This window comes from Montipora capricornis, chromosome 11 (genome assembly GCF_036669925.1).
Source record: "Montipora capricornis isolate CH-2021 chromosome 11, ASM3666992v2, whole genome shotgun sequence".
In the NCBI taxonomy this organism is placed as follows: Eukaryota; Metazoa; Cnidaria; class Anthozoa; order Scleractinia; family Acroporidae; genus Montipora; species Montipora capricornis.
This window is the reverse complement of record NC_090893.1, coordinates 21,224,272-21,246,771: the sequence shown is the minus strand read 5'-3', so window position 1 is coordinate 21,246,771 and position 22,500 is coordinate 21,224,272. Positions and strand designations below refer to the sequence as shown.

At 40.2% G+C, this 22,500-nt stretch overlaps 2 protein-coding genes across 5 annotated transcripts in view; one reads left to right on the top strand and one right to left on the bottom strand.

The window, feature by feature from the left end:
• LOC138024632 (protein KRI1 homolog) overlaps window positions 1-9,840 on the top strand; it is a 19,199-nt gene extending 9,359 nt beyond the window's left edge. Inside the window, exons 10-22 of the mRNA XM_068871856.1 lie at window positions 349-391; window positions 471-548; window positions 821-916; window positions 1,028-1,112; window positions 1,799-1,884; window positions 2,550-2,628; window positions 2,917-2,985; window positions 3,657-3,685; window positions 4,463-4,583; window positions 5,296-5,426; window positions 6,552-6,616; window positions 7,705-7,806; window positions 8,560-9,840. Coding sequence (XP_068727957.1) covers window positions 349-391; window positions 471-548; window positions 821-916; window positions 1,028-1,112; window positions 1,799-1,884; window positions 2,550-2,628; window positions 2,917-2,985; window positions 3,657-3,685; window positions 4,463-4,583; window positions 5,296-5,426; window positions 6,552-6,616; window positions 7,705-7,806; window positions 8,560-8,995 — 1,420 coding nt within the window. The 3' untranslated portion in view covers window positions 8,996-9,840. The remainder of the gene's footprint in view (window positions 1-348; window positions 392-470; window positions 549-820; window positions 917-1,027; window positions 1,113-1,798; window positions 1,885-2,549; window positions 2,629-2,916; window positions 2,986-3,656; window positions 3,686-4,462; window positions 4,584-5,295; window positions 5,427-6,551; window positions 6,617-7,704; window positions 7,807-8,559) is intronic.
• Window positions 9,841-11,636: 1,796 nt separating this feature from the next.
• LOC138024631 (uncharacterized) lies at window positions 11,637-21,186 on the bottom strand. Of its 4 annotated transcripts, none has more exons than XM_068871852.1 (4): window positions 21,039-21,186; window positions 17,071-17,329; window positions 13,235-13,450; window positions 11,637-12,323 (listed from the first exon to the last, which is right to left on the bottom strand). In XM_068871852.1, exons 2-4 carry the CDS (start codon window positions 17,112-17,114, stop codon window positions 12,233-12,235), a joined length of 351 nt encoding a protein of 116 aa, XP_068727953.1. In that variant the 5' UTR covers window positions 17,115-17,329; window positions 21,039-21,186; the 3' UTR covers window positions 11,637-12,232. The 4 variants fall into 4 exon arrangements, with proteins under 4 accessions (XP_068727953.1, XP_068727954.1, XP_068727955.1 ...); XM_068871853.1 differs by having other exon boundaries at window positions 21,048-21,175; XM_068871854.1 differs by lacking the exon at window positions 21,039-21,186 and adding an exon at window positions 19,467-19,595.
• Between the last annotated feature and the right edge of the window lie 1,314 nt (window positions 21,187-22,500).

Genomic DNA, 22,500 nt, shown 5'->3' with positions numbered 1-22,500 from the left:
AGATAATGGGTAAATTAATAATGCCCCAAGAAAGTGAAGTGTCTTCATTAATTGTACAGGTCACTTGATAGAGGACGGTACATAGTTTTTGACTGTTTAATTAATTAACCCTTTCACTCCTGTGAGGGCCACTGGGCCTGATAAATTTTACTCTGTCTAATGCCACAGGATTTTACTTGTCAATGGGGAACCCCTTGGGAGTGAAAGGATTAACCCATTGACACCTCAAATGCCCTAGGACGCCCACATTGACCAGTAACATTGTTTGGCATTAGACAGTAAAATCTGTCAGGTCTAATTCCCAGGGGTCAATGGGTTAATCTGATAATTCTCTGATTGTTGTTTTAGGATCCCAACCTATGATGAAATCGTTGCGGAAGGTGAAGATGAGGTACATTGCTTGACAAAAAAATGTCAAATTTGATACTGTTTCAATATTAGTTTTACAAGAATGTCCTGTTTGCCACCAGGATGAGTCTGAAGTGGAAAAAGAAGAAGAGTTTGAGAGGAAGTACAACTTCAGATTTGAAGAACCCGATGCTGAATTCGTAAGTCTGTAACTCTTTTACAAGTCTGATAGAACTGCTTTTCATTTTGGCGAAGTTCTTTGATAGGCATTACGCTTTCCAATCCTTGGAAGAGTTTGTACAGTACATCAGTGAAGAAACTGTAATCATGCTTTGTTTTTGTTTTGCTTTGATTATGGGAAGGTTCAAATTGCATGTAGTCCTGGGAATACAGCTACTGGTAACTGTCAGTCTCTTTAAGGAATTACAAGTTGATGTATTAATTTCTTTTTTTTTTCCCTTTGTTTTTCAAGATCAAAACTTACCCTCGCACTATTCAAGGGTCGGTGCGCAAAACAGATGATCGTCGGAAAGAGAAACGGAAAGAGAGAGAGCTGAAGAAAGAGAAGGTTGAATAAACAATTTTTGAAAGTTGTTTGGTTAATACTTAAACACCTTTTTAAAATTATTACCGTACAGATACCAGTATTGTCTTTACACTGATTTGTTTGTCGTTATAGGAAAAAGAACAAAAGCGGGAAGAAATAAAAAGATTGAAAAACCTGAAGAGGAAAGAGATTATGGAGAAGCTGGAAAAGCTGAAAGGTTTCTTTGACGTTTGTCTCGTTAGTTTTTTTGCAAATGTCAAGTAGCTAAGTTTGGCTTATCATCATTATAACGAAAAGAAAAGAATTTTTTGAGTATTATTTGGTTGGAGATTATTTTTTTAGTCTCAACACTTTCAGGCTTTTTTTATGTCAGCTGTAATTTCTTGTTAGAGCTCCACTGTGACCTATTCAATTTGCTAGTTACACCATCAACAATTAGGAATATAAGATTATAATATATAGATTTAGCCAAGCCTAAAAGCAGTGCTCCCGTGTTATTTTTTCTTACAATAAGTTAACCTGACTTGAGCCTGCGATCCAATCGAAAATATGTACCTGATCAGCGGTCAACTTTAAAAAGGCTGACCTCGATAAGGTTTAAACATGACCCCGGAATATGGTCACGTGGTCTGGAGATTTCCCTGTTTTTTACAGGTGTCAATTAACCATAATATTAATATGGATGTCCAATAAATATCAAAGGTGTTTCGTCCAAAAAAACGCAGAGTTTCACATTGGCATACATGGACGTGTGGACGTACTGTTTCTCGCACGGATGGGTTACCATATTTGCTTACCAATGGTGCTCTGCGCGCGCGTTTTTAGCGTGCGGAGCTTCGCTATAATAAATTTTTTATACAATGTATTGAAACCATATTTTGTTCTTTGTAATTTTTTTGACAGCCATCACCGGAAACCCAAATGTGGGTTTTAAAGAGGAAGATATTGATGGCGACTTTGACCCCAAGAAATATGATGAGGCAATGCAGGTACACTAAGTTTTTGTCAAGTATTATGCAGGGTGGTCATTAGGCATTGTGATCAGAGAATTACCCCTAAGGTGACTTGCCTGTCTTAGATACTGCAAGTGCCTAAACGGAGTATGGTATCGTTGACTGACGGTTCATTGACCCAAGCCAGAGTCATCTTAAGACTGCAGATGACTTGCACCAAATTATTACAGCTGTAAGTCACACTTTGTCAATCACCAACAGTAGCCCTTCTCAGAACTATCGGACCATTCATAATTTTACCAATCCAGTGGTGTTATTAGGTTCTATCTGCAAAAACCTCTGGTATAGAGCGGTTTTCAATTGAGTGTCAAAAGTAATTAGCGAATCGCTTTGGTTTTGCATTACTTCTCTTGGTGATTGGTTCAAAGTTCTCGCGCCACTTTTTCAACCAATCAGAAATGAGACCAAAACCAATCGGGGCTCCTGCGTGCACATTTTCCCGCGCTTTGTGTCGGCTACGAGTAATTACTTCGAGTTTTGATTGATTTACTGGATTGTCTCCGTCCTTTTTGATTGGCCAAAGTAATTACTCGATTGAAACTCGCTCTAATTAGTTGATCTTTCAGTTTGCCAATGAACAAGAGTAATGCAATTGTCTTCCTCTCGCATGTGTGACACTTCTCTTCATATTGTTCATCTAGAATGCTTTCGATGAGGAGTTTTATGATGAATGTGAAGAGGAAAAACCAGAGTTTGACAATGACTTGGATGATGAAATGGGTTAGTACTTCATCCAAACTGTTGCTGTAACAGCTATACCCGCCGGGTTGCTCAAAGCATGGTTAGCGTTAACAAGTGTTAAATACCATGGAAACCTATAGATTTTGATACCTCTAGGCGCAATGGTTATCGCTAACCAGGCTTCCAACAACCGGCCCCAAATTGATTTAAATTCAAGTTAAAATTTAATCAATTCTAAATATTAAAGAGTTTTTGCATGACAACTTGAACGCTTTTGCTTTTTTTCCATGACTGAGTGTAATTTGTCTTTGCTATTTTTCCTTACAGAGAACTGGGATGAGTGGGAAGGAAATTACGAGAAAACTGAAAGCGGTGAAGATCAACAGGGATCACAAGGTAACGAGAGAGGACTGTTCTACTTCATCTGTATTGATTTAAACCTCATTAACACTAGCAAGTTTTCCTTGACAAGTCCACTTGACAAGGAAAACCTTGTCATATTTTCCCATTTACACTGCCAAGGAAAAGTTGTCGACGTTTCCCGTTTCACGTAAACGTGATGCTAAATCTCTCTAATGTTCTTGCCACTCTAACATAAAAATTCGTATCTTACGTGAAACGTGAAACGTGAAACGTGAAAACGGCAAGCCGACGTTTCCCATTTAACGTAAACATGATGCTAAATCTCTCTATTGTTGTTGCCACTCGAACATAAAATTCATATCTTCTCGCCACCGTGTAATATATCCTCCATTTATGCTTGTGCGCGTCGCTAGTGTCCACTATGTGACGTCACAAGTCCTCTGATTTGCATAAATCAAAACCTAGAATAACTCGGCAACCAAGAGAGCTATCAAAATAAAATAAGCACCGTTCTTTAATCATTCTGAAAGCTCTTTCGAACAAGCTAATAAAAAAAAAAATGTGTGTCATATGCACTTTCCAATTGCTGTTTAACAACTATGGTTTTCCTCTAATTATGATAGTGATGATAATGTTGATGATGATGATAAACTCAGCAGTGATGATAATAAAGCTCATGTAGAAAATGTATTCTATTTTTTCAGAACTTCATTGTGAAGATCCCGGCTTCAATGTAAGTATATGTATTCTTTGATTGCACGTGACGTCACAATGGCCATGTTGGTGGAATTTTACCACAATTGCGTGTAATCTCGCAATCTGGTTGGCTAATTTGCCGTTGTCAGTGAGAGTCTAGACAACGCTGTACGCGTCGTGCTTGCGTCATTTTGTCATGCAGTGTGATAGCCAATCAGGAACGCTCATTTTGGGATATAAACCAATCATATTGCAACGCTGAACCACTTTCGATTTGTTAATTTTTGTCTTGTTTTGGCACCAACATGGCCGTCTTATCACGTTAGTGTAATCAAAGAATAGATCTTTCCCTCTCTATTGTCAACTGGGTAGAAAAGGTAATTTGCCCACCATAAACAGGTTCAATAGCCGGCATTATGAGCATTGCTATTCCTAGGTTTGCGTAGTGATCATAGTAATAGCCTTTGAAGCTTTAAGGCCGGTTTACACGGTACGGTTTATCGGCCCGACGGCGTCGGAGCGCAAATCTTGCGTGTATTTTAACAGCCGATAAACGACCAATTCATGGAAATAAAAAACCGGTCCGATTAAAAACATATGTTAAAGTGCAACTGTGCTTCGTAGCCGCTCACACGCGCGGCCAAAACACAACGAAGCAACCGTCGATTTAATCCGTCAGCTACGCAGGCTTGGTTGATTTTCACGTGGAGTTTGTTTCCTCATAATTTTGTACCCAGATCTCACTCTGTCACTGGAAATATGACCGTATGACCGTGGGAGATCTGGGTACGAGATTAGTTTCCTCACTTTTCAGATGGATGCTGATTATGATGGAAGCCAAGCTGTTGATCTAAATATGCCGAGTAGGAGAAAAAGGAAGGGACGGTCGCGATTTGCCAGTGCAGTTAATCAGGAAAAGCCGGTGTTTGATCCGGGTATGACAAGATATTTTTCGAAGTTAAGGTTCACATTAGGCCCGGGTTGTTCAAAGCATAGACCCTTAAAAAGGAAAGGAACTTTATTTAAGTGTCTAATCTTCTAGCGCTGTAGAGCACTAAGCGGGGACACTGTAAATTGAAATCAAATGTGTGTTTTTGAGGAGAGGGGAATACCGGAGTACCCGGAGGAAAACCTCTTTTTGCAGAGTAGAGAACCAACAAACTCAACCCACATACATATGACGCCGAGTCTGGGAATCGAACCCGGGCCACAATGGTGGAAGGCGAGTGCTCTCACCACTGCGCTCCAAACATAGGATCAAGCAGAAGCTATGTCTGATATATTCTTCTGTTTTTTTCTCTCAGTTGTTCAAAGGTATGGTATATGCTGCAGTTAAATTTTAATCTCCGTCACAAATTTTTTACCCAAGTTGATTCGGAATTTCCCTTTGTCTCATAACCTTAAGTATGTTAGGCATTAGAACAAGAATGTAACAAGTAAATTGATTATACAACACGGTAAGCAGTCTTCCTCGATAGGTCTTTACTGGTCAGGACTGTATTAATTTAATGAAATATTAATGAAATTATATAGTATATTTAATGAAATATACCAGAGAATAAAAACGTTGATGATCCTGATCTCCGGTAGTAGACGTTCCGACAAGAAAAAGAGGAGCTAAATAGAAGTCTTGTTTTGGTTTCTTAGACGAGAAAACATTTGAGCAGTATTTCGATGAGTACTACAAACTGGATTATGAGGATATCATTGGAGACATGCCTTGCAGATACAATTATCGACAAGTTGTACCAAACGACTTTGGAATCTCCACAGAAGAGGTACACTTTACTCGGTGTGACTGACTAACACCAATTAACACGTAACACTTACTATCTCTTGTAAACGGGCTAAACTGCGTCCCGCGAGTTGGATGCTTTATGATATTGTGTTTGATTTGAAAAAGTTTTTGTCACGGTTGTTCAAGTGCTGCTGTGAAGGGAAAGACTAAAGCTACATAGCATATGCACCTTGTCACTGATTCATGATTCTTATTGTTCTTACCTCGGAAAAACGTGTGCGAGCACAGCTGCTTTGCCTTTACCTCGTGACTGTCTTAGAGCATAGTTAATAGATGTAGGCTGGTTATGAAACTCGACAAGTTTCTTTGTTTCATGTTTTTGTTCGCTTTTTCGGCCTTGACCCTGCACAAAACCCGACAAAAACACGCTTTTTTCGGCAGGATAACCAGTCACAAGCTTCGACTAATTTATTCGAAATTAACTTACGAACCAAAAACAAAAGATTGTGCAGGGTCACGTTCGGTTCAACATCTAATTGCGACTGTATTGTTCCTGCTTTTGAAATTCCCAGGGTTTCATAACCAGTCCCTAGATTAACTATGCTTAGAGCGAATTTCAATGGAGTGTCGAAAAACCAAAACCAAAGTAATTACTTTGTTCAATCAAAAAGGACGGAGACAATCCAGTAAACCAATCAAAACTCAAAGTAATTACACGGTAGCCGACACAAAGCTCGAGGAAATGTGCACGCGCGAGGCAAGATTGGTTTTGGTTTCACTTCTGATTTGTTGAGAAAGTGGCGCTAGAACTTTGAACCAATCACTAAGTGAAGTAATGCAAAGCCAAAGCAATTCGCTAATTACTTTCGACACTCAACTGAAAACCGCTCTGTAAACGCAGCGTATTTAATTTAACCCTTTGACTCTCAGGAGTGACCAGCATGTAAATTCTGCTCACAGTTTCAATGAAATGTCAGTCAGACAGGTATTGAGATTGAAGATAATCATCATCTTAACAGGTGTGATCTTGATATAGTACCAAATTCTCATGATCACCCAACAATGGACTCTATGGTATTAGTTGGGAGAACTCACGTTTCGATCTAGGGAATGAAAGGGTCAATTAATGATCTGTTAAACAAACATTTTGTTTGTGTTCCCTCAGATCTTGACTTGTCCCGACAGGGAATTGAACATGTGGGTATCCGTCAAGAAAATGTCGCTATACAGGTGAGCAGCTTATTTGCCGATCTAACCAACAACAACAACAAATCGTTTATTTGTAGCACACGTAAATAGAGATACATAAACTAAGTAATAGGCTTAAGAAAGGTACAATGCCCTCTATAAAATAACTGAGAAGCTAACCTAGCCAAGGGGTAAAATAAAGAATTTTATGTCTAAAGGAAAAAAAAGTCGATTCTGGGTGGCACAAATATAAGGATAAAAGACAAGCAAACACAAAGAAAACAACAAGAAGAAAAAAGAGTTTCCACTAGAATTTTGGCTTTCAGTTTTAACCAAGACTTTCTTAAGCATAAAGATTACATTGGTATGGATTTTTTGTAGGGGAAAATTGAAACCTTGGATGGTACGTTATCGCGGATTAGTGACAATCGGCTTTTGACCAACTGGGCCCAGGTGGATGATTATTAGTATTTCAAGAAAAATAGCTTACATTTACACTGTAAATAATATGCATGGAAAATTTCTCCATTCTGATTCACTAAGAAAAATGCAGTTTCCAGGTAACGCAGTGCAGAAAAGAGGTAACAAACCAAGCATTCTGATTGGTCAATGATCCAAGAAAGTCTCTGATGGCCAATCAAATGCGAGCCCCGGATGGCGCAATTTTTGCGTGATTGCGTGCTACACGGTCATTTGCGATAATCTAATCTCGAGATTTTTTCATGAATGTTATGTATAAGTAATCACTTATACACACACGAACAAAACTGTGCAACCCCGTAGGGTCCCAAATTGCACTCGCCGACTGCAATTTAAAGCCTTCATGTGATTAACTATTCTAAAAGATATGTCTGCTTAAACTTAGGTACACTTAAATGCAGTTTTCAGCCCCTCTTTTGTCCAAAATAACAGGAAGTCGAAATTCAATTATATTACTGGCTGCCAACTTTACTCATTTTGGTAAGATAAACTCGTACTTGCAACCCATTATTCATTGATCAAGCGTTGGTATTAAAAACGACTACTATCATAGAAGCACAGCCCCCTGGGAAGGGATGGTGGGGAGGGAGAGGGCGCATCCTCAGCATGAAACCGCAGAAATAAATCATGGTTTTGTCATTGGTCTTTAGACCTCAAACGGAAGAATATGAAGACATTAAGAAGTTCCGCAAGCGCGGAAGAGATTGGAAAAGAAAAAATAGGATTCTATCATCTCTGATTGAGACAGAGAGGTAAGTTATTTGTAGAGCATTTCTCCCTGCTTGAGCCAAAAACCTGTTGGACCAATTTTTCAGTTGTGTACTTAGTGGCTTTTGAATGAAAAAGAAGAAGAAGAAGAAGCTAGAATTGACCTTGTCTTAAAAGAATTCTTCTTTTTTTCCACGCAACCTAATATTCAACACACAGCCGTTTTCAAACAATAGCGTGTCTTTAAAATATGAACAACTGTAACGTGGGTGAATCACGTGGCTAAGTTGCTTAAGCTTGATAGCCCTTAGCTCTGTACATTTTTGACAAAATTTGGGTTCTGGTATACGTGAGGGCTGTGACTGATCTACTTATCAACTTATAGTTAGTTCCACAGGTCGCGTTAGTAAGTGTCACGCTTTCCTTAACTTTGCTAAACTACTGTAAAAACACGAGGTCGTCTTTAGATATTCGCTTTACGATGCTCAGACTTGCTCAAACTACTACGAAACCACGAGGTGCGAGATAGCCTGCGCGCATCTGACGTATGACGTCATTCAAAATGGCGCAGAAAATGCAGACCGTCGGACAGACCGTCGAAGAAAAAATCTCAAAAAGGTCACCCTTGAAACCACAGGACATCCAGGATTATGAACTGCGTTCTCCTTCGTCGAGCTCAAATACATCATTGTATTAATAACATATTACTTCTACCTTATACGCAATTAACTATTTGCAAAACTACTTAAGTATGAAATATAAAATAATTAAATTAACACAATTTTATTTATTTTTAGCCCTGAAGAAGAAAATGCCAAGAAGAAAAGGGTCAGTCAGAATGGTTTGTCGGAAAGGGGTAAAACTCATAAGACTAGGCATAATAGTGTTAAAACAGAAATTGAACACATTAATAACGAAGCTGAAACACCAAATCATAGCAGTGGTACATTAAATGGAGGCGAAACAATTTCAACAGCTCAAGATTCAGATGTAAGAAACGTGAAGAAAACAAACGAACTTAAAAGTAGACAATACAAAGAAGGATGGGACAAACAGAAAGGCAAGAGTTTTAAGAAGAAAGGAAAAAGGCTCACGTTTGAAGAGAGGAAAGAACAAGCCCTCAGGAAACGATTGCGAGGGCAGTTCAGAGGAGCAAAGAAGGAACCTCTCGCTAATCTGTCAGCAGCGCGACTGGCATCGTATGGACTGACGAAGAAGAAAAGGAAGAAATAGTATTTTCGTGATGACGCTACAAACAAACATTCCTAGGACATCGTTCTCGGAGACTCGCCCCCGTCTCCCATCCCACACATCAGTTACTTGTCCACCCCCGCCCTTACCCTCCCCTCTCCTTCGCAGTTCAGCACTTCTTTGCACATACTTAGATCTTCTCTTGAGGTAATTGTCATTAGTATCCGTGGCTGAATGTGCATGGTTGGGAAATGTTGCCATTCAATCCTCGAATAGCAAAATCAACCAACTTTACCCTCCAATCCTTTCACGTGGCAATTCGTAACAAACAATCAGAGGACCTTTGTGGGTAGAGTGGTGGGTTTTAACCAATCATTGATATCACGTGGGAAACCCCATCCTTCGTTTCTGTCCTTTTTGGTTTACCTGGTGAATTTGTCACAACTACTAAACCGCTGACTTTGAAATTGAAATTGTAAATCACCTGGGGTATATTCTAAGCAAGAGTGTCTATGACCGCAGTGAACAAGAAGGAGACCTATCGCTTGTTTTCACAATCTGTCTAAAATTTTTACGAGAAAAAAAAGAACTTATTTGCGCGCGCGTTGAGTAATTGAAAACTAAAGAACACTTGTGTGGAACGCCAAGTCCCCTCTGAATATGAGCTGCAATTTGATAAAAATGGGTATAAATTCGGGCATTAAACCCATTTAGAGAACCAACAAGCTCAATCCAGATAGATCTTTCACATAAACAGCATGAAAAACTTACTAGAAAATGTTGCATCATAATTTTAAATTTAGTGGGCCGTTCTGTATAACGGCCTGCTGAATTAACCAATCATAGCGCGCATGCTGAGATATAATAAAGAGGTTATTAATACAAAACTTGACTGTGATTAGTCACGTGAGGAGTATTGCGAACATTTCTTGGTTGCTATCAATTATGACGATGCTTGGAAAGGTAATCGGCCATACGTCACAATGCCGTATTCGAATTGTTATTCGAAAAGTTCTGAGGCTCTTATTCGTTACTGTACCTGGGAGTTGTTTTTACGAAATTTGATGGCCGAAAAGAAGAATCTCCGCGAAAACTGTTTTGCAATCGAGGACGAGTTCCCTGATGATGCAGCATATCGTGATTCCGAAGATGAAATTTTCTATCCGACTAGTAACGAGGTCTCGCGAGAGGATATCGAACCACCGAGAAGCATTGCGGCTTCCGATTCAATTTACCGTAACCTGTATACAGCCACAAGAGACGCGCTATCGCACAACCAGCGGAACGAATATATTGAGTTGCTGCATCAAGCGCTGGACAAGCAAGACGAAGAAATAAGGAAACTTGATTCCCAGCTGAAAGAACTGAGAGAGGAATGTCGTGAGTATTTCACAAATTTAGAGGAAAAGCTGACTTGCTTTGAGGAAAAAGTAGATTTAGTCTTAAACTTGGTTTCCTCGTTGGTGACTCATCCAGCCGTAGACAGAAAATGTCGTGGGTTTTGTTCAAAACATGTTCGAACTGAGAAGTGCTTGTGTCGTGGCCTCCGAGAGCCGCATCGCTGCTGTGGTCGATTGAGTGGATTATGTGAATGCTAAGAGCAACCATGAGATCGTGATCGATGCTGGCTACGTCTAGGCGCACTCGTGGGGAATGGAGATGTCACTTGCAGGACTGGCTTAAATTAATATCTTCTTTCACGGGAAGTCATGGGAACAGAGATATGTGTATCTTAAGGCTTTCGTCATTGAAAGGCATAAATTTAATTACACACTTTCCCGGACTCTTATCAGTTTTATTATACATTGTATTTTAACATTTTCTGAAAGCATTTAATATTCCAGATAAAGGTGTTTTTATATAATGTGTAGCTGCATTTAAGTAGGTATCGCATGATACGGAAGTAATGGGAGAAATTAAGAGATGGATCAAGGTAGTTCCACTGCTGTTTTTTGGTCAAAACTGGGCACAACTCGTACCTTGCGGATATATTTTGAGCACCGGGAAAGGAATAAAATGACTGTTGGCAGGACGACCGATCCATATTAACGTTTTGGTGATAAATCACCGCGTCCATAAAAAAAAATGCATATTGTATCTTCTTTATACCAAGCTTCAGACGAAAAGAATACCTCTGCAGCATAAGACGGTTTAGAGTATCGAAACGAAGGTAATATTTTTGGGTCTCTGTAAAGATGATTTTATCGTTATATACTTGAGGCTAAAATACAGTAACACTGTCCCTAGAAAAAGAGTCCAGTTGACTTGTATGCACACTGTCCCAGGCGGTGTACATCGAAAATCAAAGGTGACATCCTAGGAATGCGTTTTCAAGTCTCGGTTAGTTCTCTTAATAGTTCGCGAACACCAAGCAGAATATTTTCAACCACAAAATAGCGTTTTCGTACGGAAACGATGTAAATTCAGTACTGCTTCCAAAAAATGATAACCACGCTTTTTGCGTCATCCTTTCAAATTGTTTCGATTTTCGCCTATATTCCCCCCCCCCCCTTCCCCCAAAACACATTCCTTTACAATGAGCGCGTCGTTGTTTCAAGGATTCACTGGTTAGGCGTGCCATTTTGGGAGGAAGAAGTCGGCGAGTGGAGGATGGGGGGGCAAAATAACCCAAAAAAGAGTTAGGTTGAGGGTCTTCCACGAGATCTCCTTCTACATCAACATCTTTCGCGGAATTTCCTTTATTGCACCATTTCTAATCTTACAACATTAGAACACGAAGTTAGTTTCTCTGGACAATTCCTTTCAAACACGAGCAAACTGATTAAAATTGTTCAGACCTTGCAAACTGTTAAGCTTTACTGCAAGTTCGTCATACCTATAAACAATTGAACTCGCAATGAAATGTTCCCTTTCTTCAACTGGTGACACTGCATCAGAACAAACAGTTGACCACATTTGCTGCTTGTTCTTCATAAGCCACTTCACATTCAAAGCTAAAATTTTAGCTTCCTTTTTTCCCTCTACTTGTGTCCAAAGTGCATCTGAAGAATGATACAATACAAATTTTCTGACGAAAAAGTTATCTTTAAGAAGCCGGGCCAAAATAACCCCTACGACAGTCTAAATCCTATTATTTCCTTCAACGACTTTGATCTTGCCTTGATTTATATTTTTACAACAAGAATCTCAAAAAGTATCACGCTACTGTTTACTACAGGTCTACAACATCATTTTCGACAATTTAATCCACAGAAAATTTTTATATCCCCTAATCACACAAACTCTACCGAAACGCACATAGTTATTAAACTGCCGTCACTACTTGGGGCTGTTGCCCTGGGCTGGATATCCTGTGCTGTCCGTTTGTACGTTGCACCTCTTTACGTCAAAGGCCTTCCTTATAGTTGTCCTGATAAAAGAAAGAAGAAAAATCAACTGTCCTGAGACTATGGCTCATTATATTGCAAGCTCAGTTGCTGAACACCAAGTCATGTTAAAACGCAAAAAAACACGCCTCTTACTATCTGAAGTCGAGCGTTTGCTGCCCCCTGTACTTCAAGCGTTCCAAATTGGGAACGGGAGATTGTGGGAAGTTGGGGGAGGGGTAAGGCCTTTGTTCCAAGGTCAAAAAGACTTAATTCTCTAAACTATTCTAATTAGAGTCCAACAACAAGGTTTGGTAGAGTAGGAAGGAAAGAGTGACCGAGTGAGAGGGGAGGGAAAAGATGAGGCGGTGGAGGGGGGGTAGCTATTAAGAGAAAGGGAGAAGTGGACTGATTCTCATATTATATTGGTCGCAAGATAAGGTCGGGCATAACACTAACAAATGCGTCGCGAAGGAGCCAGTTTAACTTGTGGCCGGTGGAGGAACGCCAGAAATATAGAAGAATAGGAACTGGTCTTCATAATTTTCTCCCAGTAATAACTTGGGCGACTATCAATTTAGTTATGATAAAATTCAATCAAAGGATATCAAGTTTTCGGAGAGGGGACGATAAGTATTCGGTTAATCATCCCCAACCTCCACACCACCCCACCCCACCCCGGAACTGAATAAGAAACCAACAAACTTGAAAGGATCTAAACCCGGAATAGAGGTGTTTGCACGGCAGCCATGTTGCATGACAGGTACAATGAAAATGTGTGGCATTAGAAAGAACATTTGTTCCCATAGGAAAAGGAATCTATTGTTCCTGCCATGCAACATGGCTGCCGTGGAAAACCGCTATATAGCAGTCGGAGACAAGTCATCACCACTACCCAATATTCCAAACCCTGCTTCCCGGTAAGGGAAGTAACGGTTAAATGTCAATTACTTACCACTCATGCTTCATATCTGGAATTTTCGGAAACAGCTTAATCTCGCCAACCAACTGACCACAGCGATCGTAAACCTGCATTCCGTTGTCTTTAATGCCCAGTAACTTGTGCACAAGTCCACTCTGAGGCTCCTCAAAGAAATCATCGGTTGCATTCCATGCGTCCGAGAAAAGACACTGACGAGTTATTGTCATGACGTCAAGACTTGGCATGTTGCTATGGAAACAAAAGAGTGTCATTTGATAGGAAGTGATAGCGAGTGTTGATGTTCCAAGCCCTTACATTATTGGTTCCTGAGAACAATGAAGCTAAAAAGATAGGTGGTCACAAATATTTTAGTACTCGAAAGAACTGCATTTAACAACTGGACCATCTTGGACGCGAATTGACTAGCACTTCATGCATACTTGGGCGAGCGCAATGGCAGAGGAGGTATCCACCACAACTTGCATGGAGTCCATACGAAAACAAGTCAGTCAACAAATTGAAACAGGTACAGAGAAATGCTACACGTTTTGTTACGGAAAAGAAAAGGAAAGGAAAGGCACTTTAAATATTAAAGTGTTAAGTCGTTCTAGCGCTGGAGCACTAATTGGGGACACTGTAAATTGAAGTGAACAATTAACGCAAATCAAGTCAAATGTTGGTTTTTGAGGAAAGGGGAAACAGGAGTACCCGGAGAAGACCTCTCGGTGCAGAGTAGAGAACCGACAAACTTTAACCCACATATGACGCCGAGTCTGGGAATCTAACCCGGGCAACATTGGTGGGAGGCGAGTGCTCTCACTACTGCGCGGGAAACTGCCTGCGCTGTAACAGCTGAATTAGTTCACTAACTTGGCTGGAGTACATCAGACAAAGGCGATTACTTAACACTAGCTCACACTGCTCTGTTGTTCTCCAAATTCCACAATAAACTTATTGGGTCTGATATACCAATTGCGTTTTTAACCTCAAACAGATCCAGTAGACTGTTTATCGGCAAGTTCAAGGTAATCTTCTGAGCTACTCGTACCCTTTTTCCCCACATGCTATTTAACAATTAGACCCTTCGCCCGCAAGGGCTACGTGAAGAAATATTTATTTGGGAATAAAACGAAAGAGAACGTCACTCTTTTCGCTACTCGAGGACTATTACTAATAGTCCTCTAGTAGCGTAGCCAATCAAAATGCAGGATTTGCATTAGTCCACTAGTTGGGTGATACTAAAAGACTTTAGAATGCACTACCCTCTGGTGTTATCCAGTCACCCTCAACGGATGCTTTTGGGAAAACATCCATGGCGGCAATACGTGACTTGAAAGTACCACCTCACTTAAGACGATTCTAAGAGTGATTTATTTGTACTTATGTTTCATTTCTCTTTTCTACAACCTTCTACGATTAGTGCAAACTAAATATAGTAGTGTACTAAACTAAGAACTAATACGACCTTCCGGTTCTTTGAAGACTGTGCCATGCTCATAAGGCTGAGCCAGGCTAAAACTGGCGTCCATGTCAGCCATAACTCAAATGATATCACTGAATGCATGCGTAAGGATCCGGCAAGAACGCTTCTCGGCGGCCATAGTTTGATCAGTTGTTAAGGACGGTGCCTACTATTGTTATTGCGGATACGTTCTCCGCATCTCGAGATACTCGGATTTCCGATCGGCAATGCTTATTAATACAGGGATATTTTTGCGCGGTTCAAAACTATGAGCAAAAGGCAGAACTTAGCAAGTGGTATCCAAAAAGAAAATTGGGGGTAACTATGCATTTTTCAGATATAATTAACCTTCAATTTCCAAAAGAACGCCATACATTGCTTTGTATTTTATAGCTCTTTACAAATATTGTTGATGAATTATCTTCGAAAAATGCGTGGTTACCCCCAATTTTCTTTTTGGATTTCAATAACACTTGTTAAGATCTGCTTTTCCCGCATATTCAGTAAACCGAGCAAAAATACCTTTGAATTAGTACTTACCGTCCTTAACCGACTTTTTTGCAATTATGGTGTAAGCAATTGGAGAGAGGCGCTAAGAGCTCCTTTGTTTTTCGGCCAATCAGAGTAAAAATCAGATTCTGGACTACCGGCAGACGACTCGTTAAGAAATTAGGGCCGTTTATACGAGAGAAAATAAGCCGCGGCTAACTCTGGCCGCGGCTTGCGTAAGCCGCGAAAGGAACTATTTATACGAGTATAAACTCCCCGGCCAGGATAAGCCGCGGCTTGAGAAAGCCGTGAACGTAGATTTTGTACCATTTATACGGGGTGTTCGCGGCTTACGTAAGCCGCGGCCAACTCTGGCCGCGGCTTATTTTCTCTCGTATAAACGGCCCTATTGTGTCAGGCGTACCTTTTCCGCCTTGTCTAAAGAAAAGTACGCCTGATCGCAGGTTATCCCTAGAGATACACGTCACCCGTTGAATTTATTTTTAAACATTAAGAGATGTTCATCAGTACATTATCCCTTAGGAATGAGTCATCCAGCCTTCAACTGGCTGCAGAAACATTGACTTGTTTTGTTGGGTACTTAGATATCACTCAATTTAAAACTACCTCTTGCAAAATGTAGCACCCTACCACATGGTATTCCGAGTAAACGCTTAAGAAGTGTCTTGGCATTGTTATAATTTTTTTTTTTTTTTTTTTTTTTTGGGGGGGGGGGGGTAGGGGGGTAGGGGGTCGCGCTATCTCTGCACATGCGTATACTCCTTTCTCTCGTAGAAGGCGGCACAAGTAGGATTCGAACTCGGTCTCTCCTCAGGCAATCGCGATGACCACGAAAGCACGGACGACTACGTGACAGAGTAACGGAAAATTGTGTGCGTGACCGGAAACTAATGTTTGCAATATCCGGTCATCGTGTGACTCAGTAACATACCTTACCGGGCTAATTATATAATTTTATAATTCTCCCGGCATTGTTAAGAAAAAGTATTAAATAATTTTAAATACCCTCGCAGGAACTTGTAAAGCACCTGTTTACTGGTTATGATTGGAGACAACACCGTTAACAACAGTTTTAAATGTGAACAACTATTTTACGATCGCACTGAACCATATCGTTAGGTCACGAAATGTGGACTTTGGACTTTGCACTACGGAATTGTACTGGATGTTGGCCAAGATATTGTAACATGAGAAATCACTGAAATATTGTGAATTTTAAAGGAAATCCGCTAAAATTCCTTCCAACAAAGTATAGGCTACAAGTGGCCTCTTGTTTCAGTATACTTTGCCCACATAGTTGTAGGAGGTGAACGAGATGCAGTAATTCTGCATGACTTGCGAATGTGCAAAGTTATTTTTTGAGGAGACGTTTTCCGACGTCGACGTCGCCCTCGTAGGCTTCAAAGTCCCCAATAACCATCGATGACGGAAAGATATACATCTGTTTTAAAACTGTTAGCCCAGACTAAAATATTCGCCCGTTTTCGAAGCGAGACAGTCACAGTACAGGAATCCTTTGCTCCATTCAGAGCTACCTTAAATATTTCGAAAACTTTAGGTAGCTCTGAATTGGCTCCCAGGAATTTTTTAAAACTTTAGCGATAGTTCTATCTCAGATTTCTAATCACTATTCGACAATAAAAAATGGGGACACTGAGTTCATTTTTGAGATAAAAGCAAGGGAAGACAAAATATAGGGTGTTTTTGGAGCGCTTTGATGTTGCCATGGTAACCTATACATCACAATAGTGAGCGCATTTTGTTCAGCAATCATTGGTGTTTTATATGGTACCATAACATTGCTGTTACGTGGTAAAGTGTACTAGTTATTACCCTTCTAATAAGAAGGTCTCTAAAAAGTGGTGAAAGTGGTTCCGGCCACCTTAAGCTTACTTACGCCTTTTGCCGGAGAGATTTAGCGTCTCGTCGCAGCTGGGCCATTCTTGTGATGACCTTGACCGCCAAGTCTTGTAGTGAGTGTCATGTGTACTGGATCATTCCCAGGATCAGCACGGAGCCGTTTGCCCGCGCTTGTAACGCCGGATCCAATGAAGTCGACTGTCATGATCAGCGTCATTTTTCTTCCGAATGTGTCAGCGGCAAAGCAAGTAATGTTATCAGCAGCAAGCTCCTTAATCCTGTTGTCATTGTGGAACCTGTCGGTCAAAATAGTTTTTGAATTGATATATCAATGGAGATGTCTTTAAACCGCTGCGAAAAATGCCGGAAATAAGCTCAACAGGACAATTTGATTTTTAAAGGGGCTAGCTATGTCACGCAAAATGATGCCCCAAAATGCCCAAAAAGTAGAATGATACAGTGCAATGACCCCTTAAAACCGTTGAACAACATGAAAGATAAGCATGGATGGACACAAATGGACAAGATTGAAACGGATTGCATTTGGGTAATCTTGGAAAAAGTCAGCCTGACGTTTTTCAAGTTTAATCGACCTTTTTCGCTTGTACATTTTTTTTCCCAATACAGATCATGTGATAATACTCAGGAGGTTTGGTCCTTTGTTTTGTTCATTAAAATGAGTGCATGCAACTCTTTTTAATGAACAAAACAAAGGACCAAGCCTCACATGATCTGTATTGGGAAAGAAAAATGTACAAGCGAAAAAGGTCTATTAAAGACCGTATTCATAAACGGCGGCTGAGTAATTATTCTTTTGTCTTATGCTAATCATCCTCGCTAGCCTCGTTTTCACGAACAAAATTTCAAACGAATTTTTGCTCTAAAGTGAGGCTGGTGAGGATAGGATGATTAACACCAAGACAAAAGAATAATTTCTTGGCCGCCATTTTTGAATACACGGCGGTCCATGGTAAATCGACTGGATAAAGGTCGTTTTGCTCAGAATCATCTTGTTTGTGATGTACGATAATTTTATCAGTAAAGGAATTTCACATCACCATATTCGAGTTTTTAAACTCGTGACTAACTTAAGATTTTCCCGAAACACCCTAAAATAATGTGATAGAGCCTCTTCAAAAAACTATTTTAATCGCAATGGAACAAAGTTCACAGGAAAGCCCACGATGATTCAACGTTAGTTGTGCACATAAGCGATTGATTGAAGGATTGATTCAGTGCAAACTATGGTCTGCCACAGTTTGTCAAGTCACAAAGGTGAAGAAAAACAACCCTTCGAAAGTTGCGTCCACTAGGTTGCAAAAGTACAAGATTGAAGTATTGTCGATTAAAATGATAGGGTCGGAAATCTGTAGGAAATTTAAAGTGCATCTGAGTGAAAATCGGTATAAACCAGTGAAAAATCAATTTGATTCGCGTTTGAGTTGCCTGCGTCACAGACACACTAGACTGGACAGATAAGCCCCTACCTTCCCCTCCCCCCAAATCAAGGATGGCTAGCCAGTAATTTTCCCTCAAGACGTCGATAACAATATATCAAGAGTCTCCTCGCACGTAAAGGAGGCAATTTTATCTTCAGTTTGTTTTGTCCAAAATTGTAGGTCCGGATGTTCGCAGCCCGGAAACAGAGAAAGCATTTGTAAGCAAAGGGTTTTCTTTTTTTTCCCTGCGAACTCCCGCTGACGGGTACTTTTAGAATTCGGAGTATTGACCTTCATCAATTATCATGCATTTCCTATCGATTATACTGTGTTGTCAAATGTGTTTGCGCCGTGTAAAAGGAATATCACCTTAATTCTTTCCTGCGTAAAGGTCTATTATTCCTTTCCTCCTTCCTTCTCCTTTAATTAAGAGCGAAAATATATGCGAGAACCTTGATCGAAAAAGGGTGTCACGAGAATAATGTATGCACTGCGAGGGTCGGGTTACAACGCGTTCTCTCACAAGTTAAAATTGTTGAAAATCTTGCATCTTTTGCTGTCCAAAGATCCATTCAAATCGATTGCAAAACGTTACTTCTTAAAAACTGAGCCGAGAAGCTCAAATTGTTCTGAAAATGGCAGTTTCCTTGTACCAAGTAAATTCGAAATTTGCATGCTTCGTTGCTTTGAGTCCATCGCTAATTCAAGTACATTCGAAGCATGATTTCATTTGACTCCGTTCTCGTATTTGTCCGATACAAAATTCTTAGGCAAAAATACATGAAAACCTTCGATGATCAGTTTTGTCCTAAGCTGCAAATCAAGTTGCCTATGGGCAACTGATGAGGCTAGAGCGGCAATATCGAATGCCCTCAATGTTGTGTTTATATGCAAAACATGGCGAGTAACTCTGTGTAAAACAGATACGGCAAAGCCATTTCGCCTGTGCAATTCACCTCAGATATACAGACAAATTGCTACATACGTTACTTACGAAAAGCTTCTCTTCTGAACTGTTTTTTTGTTTTCGCTTAATTCCGTCCAGTACTCCTTTCCCTTGTAGCCTCTTAAAGGTTCTGACTGCGATAGGCGACACCGATTGGATAGTGCCGCGACTAGGGTGACGTTTTGACGTCTTGTTTACAATATGGCATCATCTTCTATTGTTTTAACTGAGACCGATAATCGCATTGTTGCAAGGAGCATAACAATGGCAAGATAAATGGAAAATGGGAAACAAAACAACAATCTTTAAGTGCTCGTTGTTAAGATATGACTTCCTCTGTCCATAATGCAAAAATTTGGACTAAAAGCAGCTTGTCTCGTCTGTCGAAAGCTGAAATAAGTAAACCTTTGATTCAGTGCAAACAGTTTGTCAAGTCACAAAGGTGAAGAAAAACAACCCTTCGAAAGTTGCGTCCACTAGGTTGCAAAAGTACGTAAGATTGAAGTATTGTCGATTAAAATGATAGGGTCGGAAATCTGTAGGAAATTTAAAGTGCATCTGAGCGAAAATCGGTATAAACCATTGAAAAATCAATTTGATTCACGTTTGAGTTGCCTGCGTCACAGACACACTAGACTGGACAGATAAGCCCCTACCTTCCCCTCCCCCCAAATCAAGGATGGCTAGCCAGCAATTTTCCCTCAAGGCGTCGATAACAATATATCAAGAGTCTCCTCGCAAGTAAAGGAGGCGTCGCCAAGACCAAACGCGCAATTTTATCTTCAGTTTGTTTTTGCCCAAATTGTAGGTCCGGATGTTCGCAGCCCGGAAACGGAGAACGCATTTGTAAGCAAAGGGTTTTCTTTTCCCCTGCGAACTCCTGCTGACGGGTACTTTTAGAATTCGAAGTAGTGACGTTGATGAATTATCATGCATTTCCTATCGATTATACTGTGTTGTCAAATGTGTTTGCGCCGTGTAAAAGGAATATCACCTTAATTCTTTCCTGCGTAAAGGTCTATTATTCCTTTCCTCCTTCCTTCTCCTTTAATTAAGAGTGAAAATATATGCGAGAACCTTGATCGAAAAAGGGTGTCACGAGAATAATGTATGCACTGCGAGGGTCGGGTTACAACGCGTTCTCTCACAAGTTGAAATTGTTGAAAATCTTGCATCTTTTGCTGTCCAAAGATCCATTCAAATCGATTGCAAAACATTACTTCTTAAAAACTGAGCTGAGAAGCTCAAATTGTTCTGAAAATGGCAATTTCCTTGTACCAAGTAAATTCGAAATTTGAATGCTTCGTTGCTTCAGTCATTGCTAATTCAAGTACATGCGAAGCATTTCATTTGACTCCGTTCTCGTATTTGTCCAACACAAAATTCTTAGGCAAAAATACATGAAAACCTTCGATGATCAGTTTTGTTCTAAGCTGCAAATCACGTTGCCTTTGGGCAACTGATGAGGTTAGAGCAATATCGAATGCCCTCAATGTTGTGTCGAATGCCCTCAATGTTGTGTTTATATGCAAAACATGGCCATGGAAGCGTAAAACAGATAGGGCAAAGCCATTTCGCCTATGAAATTCACCTCAGACATACAGACAAATTGCTACATACGTGACTTACGAAAAGCTTCTCTTCTGAACTGTTATTTTGTCTTCCGTCCGGTATTCCTTTCCCTTGATGAGAGCCAAAGGTTCTCACTGCGATAGGCGACACCGATTGGATAGTGCCGCGACTAGAGTGACGTTTTGACGTCTTGTTTACAATTTGGCATCATCTTCTATTGTTTTAACTGAGGCCGATAATCGCATTGTTGCAATGAGCATAACAATGGAATGGCAAGATAAATGTAAAATGGGAAACAACAACAACAATCTTTAATTGCTGGTTGTTAAGATATGACTTCCACTGTCCACAATGCAAAAATTTGGACTAAAAGCAGCTTGTCTCGTCTGTCGAAAGCTGAAATAAGTGAACCTTTTAGTTTTATAAACGAGTTGTACTAATCAGTATGCGAGTCATGCGAGCTATGGCGGCGGGGCTTAGCTCCCTTTCGTAAACGGTCGTTGCTATTTGAAACGGTCGTTGCCATTTCTCAGAACGGTCGTTGCCATTTGAAACGGTCGATGCCATTTTTTAACTCTGAATTACACTCATTAGGTCTAACAACTCAAAAGGTTGCGGTTACTGGGAGTTGTATTTCGCTGATCACATGAGTTAGGGTTTGGGTTAGGGTTCTGGTTAGGGTGAGGGCTAAGAACCCGAGTTCGAGGCTTGAAATTTTCGGACTCTTTTTTCCTCCAGTTTTTCTTTTATAATTTTTTTTTCCGTTTTTGTCTTAATTTTTGTTAATATTTTTTCTTAGTTTGTTTCTTTTAATTTTCTTTGAAATGAAGTGTGTAGTCGACCGTTTGAAATGGCAACGACCGTTCTGAGAAATGGCAAAGACCGTTTACGAAAGGGAAATTTGCGGCGGCGAGTCATGCGAGCCAACATGGCGAGCCATGCGAGTCAGCATTCGAGTCACACACTTATTGAAAGCTAACCGTTGTAAAATGGGTGCTTAGACTTAATAACTGTTTGTCAGCGCTATTTGAAATGGTTGCTTAGACTTAAATGCGAAATTCGCATGGCTCGCTGGCTCGCAGATTTGGCAGACCCGTTAGAAACTGTGTCTTTTAGGCTTTTAGGTGTAGAAAACCCGAGTGACAGTTGTTACTCCGTAAAGTTTCTCGTTAAATTAATGTGTGATATTTGTGATGATATAATTCAGTTAAGTTTATTTTTGTTTTTTGAAATTAACCACGTATGAGAAGTAAACTAGAAGTATAATTCGTAAGTTGTTCCTTTTCCTTTTAATCAAGCACACCCGTGAAACAAGACGCTCTTTAATTTAAAGCGTTTATTCGGAATAACAGTGTTGCGCAGAAGTAGCCTGATACATTTTGGAAGAGTTAAGCCGATGACACGGTTCACCATCCTGCAACAATTGTTGCTCAACAAATGTTGAACCATGCATGTTGCAATGACGTGTTGAACGGAATAGAGCTGATTTCTGATTTGCGTTCAACAGCGT